Source organism: Pterocles gutturalis, unplaced genomic scaffold, assembly GCF_000699245.1.
Source record: "Pterocles gutturalis isolate BGI_N339 unplaced genomic scaffold, ASM69924v1 scaffold7002, whole genome shotgun sequence".
NCBI lineage: Eukaryota > Metazoa > Chordata > Aves > Pterocliformes > Pteroclidae > Pterocles > Pterocles gutturalis.
Genome location: NW_010112627.1, coordinates 85,748 through 98,021, shown reverse-complemented (window position 1 = coordinate 98,021; position 12,274 = coordinate 85,748). Strand labels below are relative to the sequence as shown.

At 39.6% G+C, this 12,274-nt stretch overlaps 1 protein-coding gene across 1 annotated transcript in view; it reads left to right on the top strand.

Annotated features, from left to right (window-relative positions):
• The first annotated feature begins 1,238 nt into the window (after positions 1 to 1,238).
• The window catches only part of LOC104462256 (polypeptide N-acetylgalactosaminyltransferase 18-like), a 43,473-nt gene continuing 32,437 nt past the window's right edge, over positions 1,239 to 12,274 (top strand). The window contains exons 1-3 of the mRNA XM_010074131.1: positions 1,239 to 1,418; positions 6,466 to 6,603; positions 9,382 to 9,477. Coding sequence (XP_010072433.1) covers positions 1,368 to 1,418; positions 6,466 to 6,603; positions 9,382 to 9,477 — 285 coding nt within the window. The 5' untranslated portion in view covers positions 1,239 to 1,367. The remainder of the gene's footprint in view (positions 1,419 to 6,465; positions 6,604 to 9,381; positions 9,478 to 12,274) is intronic.

Below are 12,274 nucleotides of genomic sequence, written 5' to 3'. Positions count from 1 at the left end.
ATGAATGACTGAACAAAGTGCCTCCTTAGTAGAGCATATGCCTATAGGGTGGACTGACCTGAGGGGTCTGAGATCAGCTCCAGACACAGTGTTCTGCCAGCCCACATCCCTGGGCACTAGCAGGGAGACCAGAACATGCTCTCTCCTGGATGAGCTGTATGAGGAAGGAACACCCTTGCTCTCGTTTTTTGCTCTCTTGGTATGGGATACCAAGCCTCAGAAATCTCTGCTAGCAGTATCATAAGGCAAACTCTGTCACTTCTCAGTGAGTACACCTGCCTCTGGGACACTGAGTTCAGCAGGATCAAACAGTTTGCCTGCATCTGGGTTTTCACCTGAGCAGCATCCACTCAACCATTACGAATGGGCTGCCTTGATCTTGTTAGGGAGTTTGCATAATACAAGATACACAGAAAAAGAGTTTCCATGTAAAATAATTCAAGTACTTCACTGACTGTTAAGGCTGCCAAAGTGGCTTTCTCATTTGTTGAAAGCAGAAAGATAGAAAATCAAAAATGAATGCAGTACTCATGATTAACATTATGGACATGAGCTCAGCTGTGGTAGTGGGAAAAACTGAAAAACACTTGAGCAGGTACAGTAACCTACGTTACAGATGAATTATAATTTATAAGAGTAGTGTGTGTTGAAATTGTTCATGGAACATTTTCACTAGGCAACCTTAGTCTTTGTCACTCTTCAGAAGAAATAAACCTGATCCTTTCTGAGCTATGTTTAAAGCAAAGCATAAGATGCGTTTATATTCCTAGTCTTTCTAGAACCTGAAACTTCAGTGATCTTAAAAAGCTGATTGGCTTTGTTTCCATTTTACATAAGGCTGACTAATTCCAGATTCTGAACAGTGCATGTATGCGCTGAGAGGGAATGTGCACAATCTTAGAGAAATGCCTGCAAGGCATTAAAACTTGAACCCAGACGCTATTGTTTTGGATGTTCTATAAATTATTTTATTAATAATCTTGAGAATAGCTAAATTGATCCAGGAAGATTGTGATGAGAGGCTACTGGTAATGTAATAATTCTGTAGTAAGGTTAAGTAGTAGTAAAAACTCAAGTTAATAAATCTCTCCTCTCACAACTGTCTAAAAAAAATCTCTGTATAGTCAAATAAGTCTTGAGTAGTTCTTCTCTTTTGTAACAATGGCAAGCATAGAAAAGGACAGCAGTGGTGTAGGGAGCTCTCACCAGCAGAATGTCTTTTTTCCTCCTAGGTATGGCAATGTGGAGGAAGTGTTGAGGTTCTACCTTGCTCCAGGATTGCCCACATTGAAAGAGCTCATAAACCATACACAGAAGATCTAACGGCCCATGTCCGGAGAAATGCACTAAGGGTGGCTGAAGTCTGGATGGATGAATTTAAGAGCCATGTCTATATGGCGTGGAACATACCCCAGGAGGTGAGTCACGAAGACCAACCAGTGTTTGCAAGCTTTGACTTTAGATCCTTTTCGATGTGATTCCTACTCTGATTTTTTTTTTTCTGCTAGGATTTTGTTATTTATATACACGTATGTATGTATTTCTGTCTTACGTATAGGCATAAGATATGCCTATACATACACACTTGCATATAAAAATATGTATGTAGTTGTGTCTTATTGTGGAATAATTTATTTGTCTTCAGGTTCCTTAAAAATTAATTTCTTGTCAAGTTCATCATCCTCACTGATGACTCTTTATGGAGATTTTAATCTAGTAGCTGCAGAAATGTGGAAAAAAGAAGCATCAAATCTATATTGCACATTATTTTGAATTCGAGTCTCTCATTTACGATCAGAGAGAGCTATAATTCCGCCAGATTTGTGAGGGGAGTTCTGCCAAGGAGCAAGGGGTGTTAACATCTCTCAGTTCAAGTGTGGATGTATCACTCTTGAGCAATGGTTGGTCCATTGTATTGAAAAGATAATATCAGATGGCTGACCTGAGAGGTCAGTTTGACATCTGATTTTAGTTCCTCATTTCTGTAGACAGTGGTATTTAAGCTATGAACAGTTAAGAGCTGTAGGGCTCCGAGAAAGGTGACTGTACCTATTCTGGAAAATATTCAGAATCCATGTAGAACAGGTTGTTTCCACCTAGAGGCTGGCTGTAGTTGAACTTGAGGTTTGACCTACAGTGTGCAGTTCTCATCATTATGACAAAAGCAACTATTCTAGACTTAAAAAATGAACTTGGGTAATTTATTTTGTCTTTAATAAAATCTCTGTAAAATCTCTCAGTGATTTTGCAACTGTTCAGAGAAACTGGTTTGCTGCAATTTCTGGTTCGAGAAATAAAATGCTGTACTTCTCCTCCTTCAGTTTAATCAGGAAGAAAGGTTAGAAACCAAAAACCAGCTAGATACGTGAATGCTGATGTTGATTCAGCTGCTTTCAATAGTTTCCTTCATCTCTCATGGTTAAAACTAGATAATTTTGGCAAAGTCGGGACATGATTGTCCTGTTTTCAGGTTGCAGAATTAGACACATAATATACCATGAAAGCACCAGGGGAAAAAGCCCTGTATGATCTGGTACAGGGAAAGGACCTTTCTGGAAGTTAGTCCATGATCACAGACAGAATCCAAGCTACCCTTCAAGTGTCCCTGTTCTCAGTAGTCACACAGCAGTGCGTACAAGAATAAAGACATCTCTGTAAGGTAGGGTTACGTATTTTACATCAAAACAAGTTCGAATTAATTCCATTTGTGATTAACCTGATAGATTTAAATTTCAGCTTCTATTTTTTATTGTTATTTTCCTGAAGATTGGTTGATCTTTATTTATTAATCAAGTTTCAGGTTTTTTACGTGCAAACATAGCATTAACACAAAACTCAGAAATTCCTTTCACTAACCAGGATATACAGTATTATATATGTATTTGCATAATATTCATCAAGATATGAGGGTGGCGGTGCTTAATCTTGTGCAAAGTTGAGATCTGAATGCAATTTGGAAATGAAATTCATAGAGAATACAAAGATAAGTTGTTTTCATTACTACTTTTTAAATGAAAATTTAACAAGTAATAATAACACACTTGACAGTGCTAAAGATCAGGAAAAAAATAAGCCTGTTATAATAAATTTTAAAGCTCATTTATTAAAGGAAACATATTTTATTAAACAAAGGAAAAATAAATACAGTGTACAGATTGAACTAATTTCTTCAGGTTACAAAGTGCATCAAGGTGTTTGCAGAGTGTATCTTGTACTGCCAAGACTGATTTTGTTCATAGTTTTGAAGAGGAGTAGCAAGTCTGCTTACTACTTCAATCTCCAGTCATTTTCCCACCACAAATATACTAATCATTGCAGTGAACTGCTTGAATAAATTGCAATACAGATTATATTCTGTCTTCATCTTCACAAAGGCTACTGCTGTCAAACTGTAGTGCAGACTGAAAAGCTGGAAATGGCAAGTGGTAAATCAGCTTTTAATAGTAGTGGGCTCTTCTGCAATGTAATGAGATGCCTCTGTTGTAGGGAGAAGTCTATTACTAGGTGTATGTATGGAACCTGTAGCACAAAGAACCTTTATTTGTATTTCTCACAGCTGTAGAGAACCAAAGAAACACACTCGATCACATACTTGTTTAAAATACTTGGGAAACAGCTTAGTTTTCACAGTTGCAACAGGCTTATAATGCCTGAATGTACTCCTGACCTAGTCGTTGCTACAGGGTGTTCAGAAACAGCACGGCACCTTTGTGACCACCAGAAGATTTTCTCCTCAGATGGGGTCTGGGACTTACAGCTGGGTACGTTCACGTGCTGTTCACCCAGCTTTTGCCATGTAGAAAATAGGGAAGGACTTGGAAGAGTGTTGGGGCTCTGTTTTGTTCTGAGAGCCTGACATGTGCCTGGGTATCCCAAATCAGTTGTGTAATTTGAAGCTGTTCTGAGCTGTTTCGTGTTCATTGTGTGAGGCCCTGGTGCCAAGAATAGGGGAAAGAGCTACAAAGACCTGGGACATCCTTTTCCTGTCCCATGCTAAGCTTTGCGAGTACTGAACTGGTTCTGGAGCAGTAGGAAACAAGTATATGTTTAAGGAAGGCTTCTGGCTTTTTAAGGGAAAGAAGAGAATACAGTACAGAATTACACTCCCAAGCACTGTAATTCAATCAGTCAGTATAAAGAAAACCTACATCGTTAGTCAAAGTTCTCTTTTACCCTTCAAAAGGTTAGGAGTAATGCAGTCTCTGCTTGGTATAGAAACATCAGTAGGAAGAGAGAGTATTCAGCGTAAAGAAGCAACCTAAAAATAACTTAAAGCTTGTGGGACACTTGTAATACAGACTTTCTGTAGGCAGGGGACAAAGACATGGTGTATGAAAAAGGCTGGGGATGGATTAGGTCAAATTTAAATATCAAACGGGATGGCAGTAGTTCTGTTTCATGTTTGCTTATGTCAGGATTAAATTAAAGATGAAATAGCAAAGGGGGCCAATTTTCAAATCAAACCTAGCTTCACCTTACGCAAAAAGATGTTGAGCCATCATTGTGAGAGACATGCAGAGAGGACAGACAGATGGCATGGCCAAATAGTGTTACACAAGTGGAGAACTACAGGAGTAATTCTCTGTCTGGAAGCTGATGAAATAGTGCACTGGTAATGGGCTGTGTAGGTACCAGAAGTGTATTCACTTAGAACAGCCGGGACTTTCCATGAAATGTGTTATTCCAAAATGTTAAGCACAGGACCTGTTTTTTCCATGGAAGAATTCCCAGATCTGAGTAGCCCCACAGTCAGATGTTTCCAAAGGTTTTAGTCTTTGAGACTTAATAAAAAGGAGTTAGATTCATTTGGCAGTGTGCTGTGACTGCCCTCTTGGGATCTCTGTGGGTGGCTCTGAAGTACTGAGGGCTTCAAATTGGGATCTCGGGTACCATGGTGATGTCTGCATCATAACTACTTAGATAAATAGATCCAGAAAAGCCCTTAAAACCCAAAGGAAAGATTTTTCAAGTCCCAGAACCAAGAGCTGTGCCCTCCATATGTTGTCCCTGATGTTTTGGGTTTGGTTGTTTTTTTTTTTTTTTGCTCCCATCATATTCTCAGCTTTGGGGAACACGCTGAGCTGTTGCTGGTGATAAAGCCAGTGTGCTACACGGGAGCTGTTTTCCTTCTCCAGCCGCGCGGGAGGATGTGATTACTGAGGCCCCAGATACTCTTTCCTACCTTATAAGTAAACTGTGAGGAAAGAAGCACTGGTGCCCGTAGGGTTGCATGCGAAAGGAGCTGGGATGCCCTGGACCAATTTAGTACCTGTTCCTGGAAAGCCTTGCTAGTGCTGAAAGGCAAATGTCTGTGTGCTGGCATCCTCCTTTTCCTTCAAACAAGTGGCAGGTAGACTGGCAAGTGCAGCCAGAGCGGTGCATGAGTGGGATCGTCCATGGGAGCAGTTAGTTCCAGATTAACATTAATTCAGTGCTTTGGGATATAAGAACCAGTTGTTGCTTTAGCAGCTCAGAAACCCAGATAATTACAAAGATACCTTTTTGGTGTGTAACTAAGAGAATTCAGTGCTTCCAATGTTGTTTTTAAATCTCATTTGGTGACTGACAAAATCTGTGGGCATTTATGACCCAGTAAAGCCTGTTGTTTAACTAGGCAGCTTATAGAATTTCCTAATGAAAATTCTTTTACCCTGCGTTTTGTTCTGAGGCAGAAGTGGTAGAGCGCAGTGTGGAGAAAAATGTCTCATTTTACTTCCTGCCAAATAGCAGCCATGGATTTGCACTTTGATCCCTCTCTAAAAATTTCTGCTGCATGATTTGAATGTGATAAATTATTGATTTTATATACAGGGACTTTATGAAAGTCACACTTTATGATCTGCTCTTACGATAAGTAGAAATTAGCTTAGCCAGAAACGTAAAGGAGAATAAAAATCAGGGGAGAGAATATTGTGCAAGTGCTTTTAACTAAAATAGCAACGAATGTCTCTTTCTACGTTACAAGAGACATTTAATAAGTGATATTTCAGAAGGGTGAGCAGAGCTGCTGCTGTATGCAGTGAAGCAGTAAACCCAGACTTCAGAAATGGCCAGAAAGTGTCATATACTAATGATCAGGCCACAGCGGGATGCCAGCAATAAGGTCGTTTCTAGGGCAACTTGCTACTTCCTGCCAATTACTTTCGGATCTGGAAAGTGGCAGGAAATTAGAGAACAACCATGATATTCATTGGAAGCTAAACCTAACCCCACTGAAGGCAATAGGAGTGGTTCCATTAACCACAGCAGACTCTGAAAGAGCCCTCGCCATGGTGACCTGTATCGCATTTAATTGGGGCATTTATGGAGTGTGTGTGGGTAGCAGGCTCACTCCGCAACCAACACCTGATAGTTATCATAGGTCGTAATCACCTTTGCAATGAGGGAGACTCTGGTTGATTAGTTTGCACGGAAGTGTATCACTGACGTTTTTTCTGCTTTTTCTGTCCTTTGTTTTATGTGCAGGACTCTGGAATTGATATTGGTGATATTTCTGAGAGGAAGGCCTTGAGGAAGAAGCTCCAGTGCAAGACCTTCAGGTGGTACCTTGTCAGCGTGTACCCAGAAATGAGAATGTATTCAGACACTGTCGCCTATGGGGTGGTAAGGATCTTGTTTACTTTTCCCATTCTAAAAAGGTGAGGGAGAAAGGTGTAATAGCAGAAGTAATTCGTGAAGACAACGCCTGGCTCTAAGTAGAAGAATTGGATAAACTTGAAGTCATGAGTTAAATAACCTGTTAGACTGCTTAGTTGAGAGAGACAGCTGCTCTGCTGTAGTTCATGCTGAGGTATTCTCTACATTGTCTTCCTCCCTGATTTTTTTGTTTATTTGTTTCATTGCTTGCATTCCACTCAGAGATACTCGAGGCATGATTTTTTAGACACATTGGAGCTGTCAGCTGCAAGGTTTGTAGCAGCAAGTGAATTAACAAAATAGGCTCAGTATTTCAACTGCAAGCTGCTTAATATTGTAGTCAGATCTTAATGTAGAACCTGAAATGCCTGTATTTTAGGATCATCATCATCATTACTTTTGTGACAGAAGTACCCTTGTCTATGTTGAAATCACACTTGAGTTGCACTGTGCTAATTAAAGCAGAGACAATTCTTGCCCCTAGAAAATCGTCAGTCTAAACAGAGAGGGCAGGTGTGCAAGACATGGAAGATGAGCATAGTAAGCTAGTGTGGGCCCATAACGAGCTCGTAGAGCTAGGACGTCCTTTTCACATTCTCTGTCCAGTGTCATATTTGCAAAAAATGATTCCTGTGAATAAAATTTGCCTTTCTGCATGCAAGTCCCAATTAGGAAACATAACTAGTGAGAGCAGATCATAGAAGTGAAAGACTGGGTTTGAGACATTCCTCCTCAAAAAGAATTCGGCAAATGAAGTGGTTATATGCCCCACAAAGTTCCTTGTCCCCATGATGATCAATCAGAATTATTGTGCTGGCTTTTCATACAATCAAAAAAGAGAAGAAAAGACTTCCAGCAAAAGTTTAGTTCGTTGTTAAATGCATGAGATAATGGTTACTTTCCAAAATAGTTCCGAAGAAAGCCAAAATCACACCTGTGTGCAAGGAGCCTCTTCCACAGACTGTGCGGCATTGCCCTCAGCGATGCCATGATCTGATCAGGTGTGGAGTTTCCTGAGGAGGAGGAGGCGTAGCAGCTCATAGGTACATGGTTCTGCTTGTAGGTACCTCTGGCTAAAAAAATCTTTGATTGCAGGTAGAAGTGATACTAGATAGAAAAAGAAAGACCAGTAGAAGAGCTAAGGCACTTGTTTCCAAATCTCAGTATTAACTCCGCATCATATAAGTCAAAATGAAAATCGGCGAACAGGCACCCATGATTGTTGAGACTTACTTTGCCTCTTTTTCTGTAATGCCTGATCACTGGAAAGCTGCTGTTAGGGTCAAGGGCACGTTTCATTTAGAGCCTGGGACTCTAAAGCCTCTGTATCTGTTCTGCTGCTGGGTCAGTCCTCTCAGCTAAGTCGCATGCTGATGTTGGTCAAGGCAGATTTTTTTCTTAGTTTATTATGGGGATTGTTGTGCAAAAGGTTACAAAATTAGGGCTAGGATAAGCATTCGAATTTGAGTGTGTGGAAGAGGTTTTGAAAAGCCGAAGGTAGTAATGGATCCAGGCATGAATTAATAAGGCTGATACTTATCATCGGTTTGGATAGAGTGGTGCCTAACATCTGATTACGATTAGAGTCATGGTTGTGGTTATGTTTATGGCTAAGAAATGCAAAGCACGGAGAGAGGAAACTTTATGTAATTCTTGGGGCTTGCAGCTAAGAGTAAGGCCAGTATTGGTACCTAATGCATAGGCTCCCTTTAATGTCGAGATCTGTCCTGTCTGTTATTGAGTTTAGTTACGTTTGGAGTTGGGAATCTTGTAGAGATGAGTTCACGGTTTTGATTTTTTTCACTGCCCGGCTTCAGTGTATGGCTTGTCCATACTTTTTACATACTACCGCACTTCTAGACTTCCTTTCTAAGCACATTGATTTGTTTTACTCAAAGGAGGCCCTTGTACACAGCTGACAGGACGGCTCAGTTCATCACATCAGCTCTTCACTCCCTCCATGAGACAGTTCTCTCACATTCTCTGAACTGATCTTTTATGACGACTGAACACCTTTATACGTGCCCATGGGTTTGCAGTCCACATTTTTGGCCTCACACTCTAACAAGACCTTCGAGCTATTTTTGCTCATTAATTTAGCACTTCACTTCCAGAAAATTCAGTCTCAGCATGGCCCAGGTAATATAGTGAGTTTTGTGCTGAATGGGGCCGAGGGCTTCGCAGTCTGTTCGTAGCTAGACTGCTGTGTGGGGGTTAGCCTGGAATAATGCACAGAAGAGCTAGTGCATACCAATTGGCCAGAAGTCTCGACATATCAGCAGAAAGGATTTTTTGGCATTATTTCCAGAAATCAGAAAACTCTTCTGAGGGATTCTGAAAAGCTGTTTAATTACAGGTCTTTCTCCATATTTGAAACTCCATTCATAGTGCTCAGCTAGCTGCACTGGTTAAAAATCTGTCTTTTCTATATAGGATGAACCAGAGACTCATTAGACTTTAGTATTTTAAACATGTATTCCAAAAATCATTGCTATCTCTGAAGGCTTTTTGAAATTCCCTCCCTGAAATCTTGTACAATATTATTGAAATCAGTAGTGTTAGATTATCTACAAGGAAGAATTCCGTCCAGGTGCTTTCTTTTCAATATCTTCACTACAACAAGTATTTTTAATTTTGCATATTCCCTTGCTCAACTTCATATGATTTTTTTTCAGAGAAAATAATCACCTTCTCTTTTTCTCATGGCCAATGTGCTTGACTTCTTTTTCTTTCTGTTTATTTTAGCTGCAGAATTCTCTGAAGAGTGACTTATGCCTTGATCAAGGGCCAGACACGGAGAACATCCCAATCATGTATATCTGCCATGGAATGACACCGCAGGTTAGTTTGGCTAATGATCTCTGATACTGCTGCTGCTGCTTTTAGTACTGTGTAGGAGAAACCCTCTCGTTCCTGTCATTGTTCTCCTGCAACAATACCATGATACCTCCGTCAGCTGTTTAGTAGCTCTTTTACAGAAAGCGGGAACATTATTTCTGCCATAAATTGAGAATCACTGGTATATTAGCACTTTGACAATGAAGTTTGTTTATTCATTTTGAAAGAATTTAAGGAATACAAGAGTCAGCACTGACCCAGATTTGTTGATAAAAGCTTTAATTTCTGATCTTAACTCTGCATGTCACATGAATGAAATAACGCATTTTAAATATTTTACATACATACATATGTATACTAACAGTTTGTTTATACATTAACTGAAGCAACGTCTTTTTTACATTATATATTTACTGTCTCATTTTCACAAATCGGAGATATACAGCCACTTTCTTCACACCATACAGCTGACCCTTCCAGACCCTGTTCTTGTGAAAGCCCTTCTTCTCAAGCTCCTTTTTTTTTCTTTCTCTGCTGTTGTCCTGTTACTGTATGTGCCAAAGACTCATCCAAAACCTTTCCATTTTTGTACACAACAGCTGGATTTATTAACTTGGCAAACAAGGCATTGTATCTCCCCAAGTGGCTAAGTATATGGGCGTAGGTGAAAGTGTTTCTAGGCAAATCTTGACAGTAAAAACAACGTTATGTGATCTAGAACATGCTTGTCAAAGGCAGATGTGCATATTATCTAACTCTGAAAAGTCACAGAAACGCAAATGACATAAAGGAGGTGGCTGTATTTGTGGGAGTGATTGGACAAACTGAAAAATCCCTCCAGTTTGAATAATTTTTTTCTCTGACTACCTTTTATATTTGCTTTCTCTAAAGGAGCCCATTATATATACTTCACTTAAATTATGGGATCTGGTTTCACCCATGCAATTGCCAGTTACATGACTTGACTATACAGCAAATGAATCCTCCTAATATCTCAGACATAAACACAGAGCAACAAGGTAGTCTTGTCCTCTGTACCTGGATCTCATAGCAATCTGGAGACATGAGTCTGGAGAAATGCAGACAGGATTCTGTCCTTCCTTGCCAAGTTACACATGCTGCAACTGTGTTCCGTGCTGGCTTCCTTTGCTGAGGACCTTTAACGTTGATCACTAGTGGCATCACGCTTGAGTAAATTATGAAAGATGAAGACAAAAATATCTGAAAATCCCATCCATCAGACTTTCTCACCGCATGGGCTGTGGCTTGTTTGTCACATAATTATGTGGTAACCACTGTTTGCCTCTGGGAGGTTTTTAAGCTAGTCCTCAGTGTTCGCTAAGAACTGCGTAATTCACCCGTGAGCCATAGCCATTATTCTTCATCTTCTGGGAGGCACCATAACTCTCTTCTGGCACATCATCTGTGATAACAACACGCTACAGGCACAGTTGTAAATTCCAATTAGAAATTTTAATTATAGTTAAGAGACAAACAACAGCAACAAAAAAGTCACTTCAATTAGCACAGTTCAGTATTCACCAGATCAAGAACTACCTTTGAATATCAGCTGAAGTTCTGGGTGAATGAGATAGCAGCAAATAAATGACAGAGGGAAAAGAGGCAAGGGAAACTTTTCTTGACAAGATTCTGCTCCTTTCATAATCACAATGTTGTGTCCTTCCCATTACTATGTATTTAATTTTGTAATTAATGATGTTAGAAACAACCCCAAAACAGATTCATGTATGAGCAAGAATCGCAGTAATGAGTGAGAACTCCTTTAAAAGAGTTGACTTTCTCTGTGTTAGGGATTATGGTATTAACAGGGAAACAAACATTAGTCAGCACACTTCAGCAAGATTTCCATGGCACATAGTGCATTTCTTGCTTAAGCAAGGCTGCAGCCATTTACATTTCCTCTAGCGTATTGAAAACTATTGGAATAAATATTCCTTTTAATCTTGGACTTGCCGGTAACCACAAAAGATATTGCTGAGATGCTAATTTAATTCTAGTAGTGGTGAAATGCTATATAAAGGGGGTTATTTTGACCACCTGGCAGTCTTTATCAAAACAGACTATTAGTGAAAAAGATTAGCCCCCTGATTCAGGACTGTTTGTATGACTGAGGGTTTAGATCTGGCTGCCAGGAACCATTCCCTAATCCACAGTTTTAAGTTGCTGTTCTTAGTTACTGCTGTAGCCTCTCTTCTAAATTGGGTAACTTACTTTTTTTTCCCCACTGACCTCTTTCAGATGTTTTTGGATTTTCATCTTTTTGCATGGGAGATGGCTTAGATGAGGTGTTTGACATTAAGTAATAGTTTCAGAATTGTACGTATGGCTGCTGTTTCCTTTTAGCATGTTTTATAGATTAAAGTACGAAATTATGGAAGTCAAGAGAAAGTGAACTGCATACCTGGTATTAAAAATCCATGCTCCATTTTTTGCAGACAATATTGAGAACATCATGGATAGTTTCATAAATAAAAGTGGTAGAAAATGGCAAGGAAATGTCATCAAATAGTTTAATGAAACGATCAGAAATCATTTTCCCTGTGGTGCTTCAGTTTCATTTTAAATAGACATCAGAATTAGTGATGGTAGGACTTCTGTGAGGCAGATTTCCCAACCTTTCAGCAATCCACTCCATATGTCTACTGTAACTAACATTAGCATATTCATAGTTCATTCCTGCAAGTATCTTAGAGTGCTTTATAACTGTGTTTATTTTGTAGTACTGTTCTACAAATAGAGAACCTGATGCAAATCTCTACATGTGGTTAAATAGTAGGAT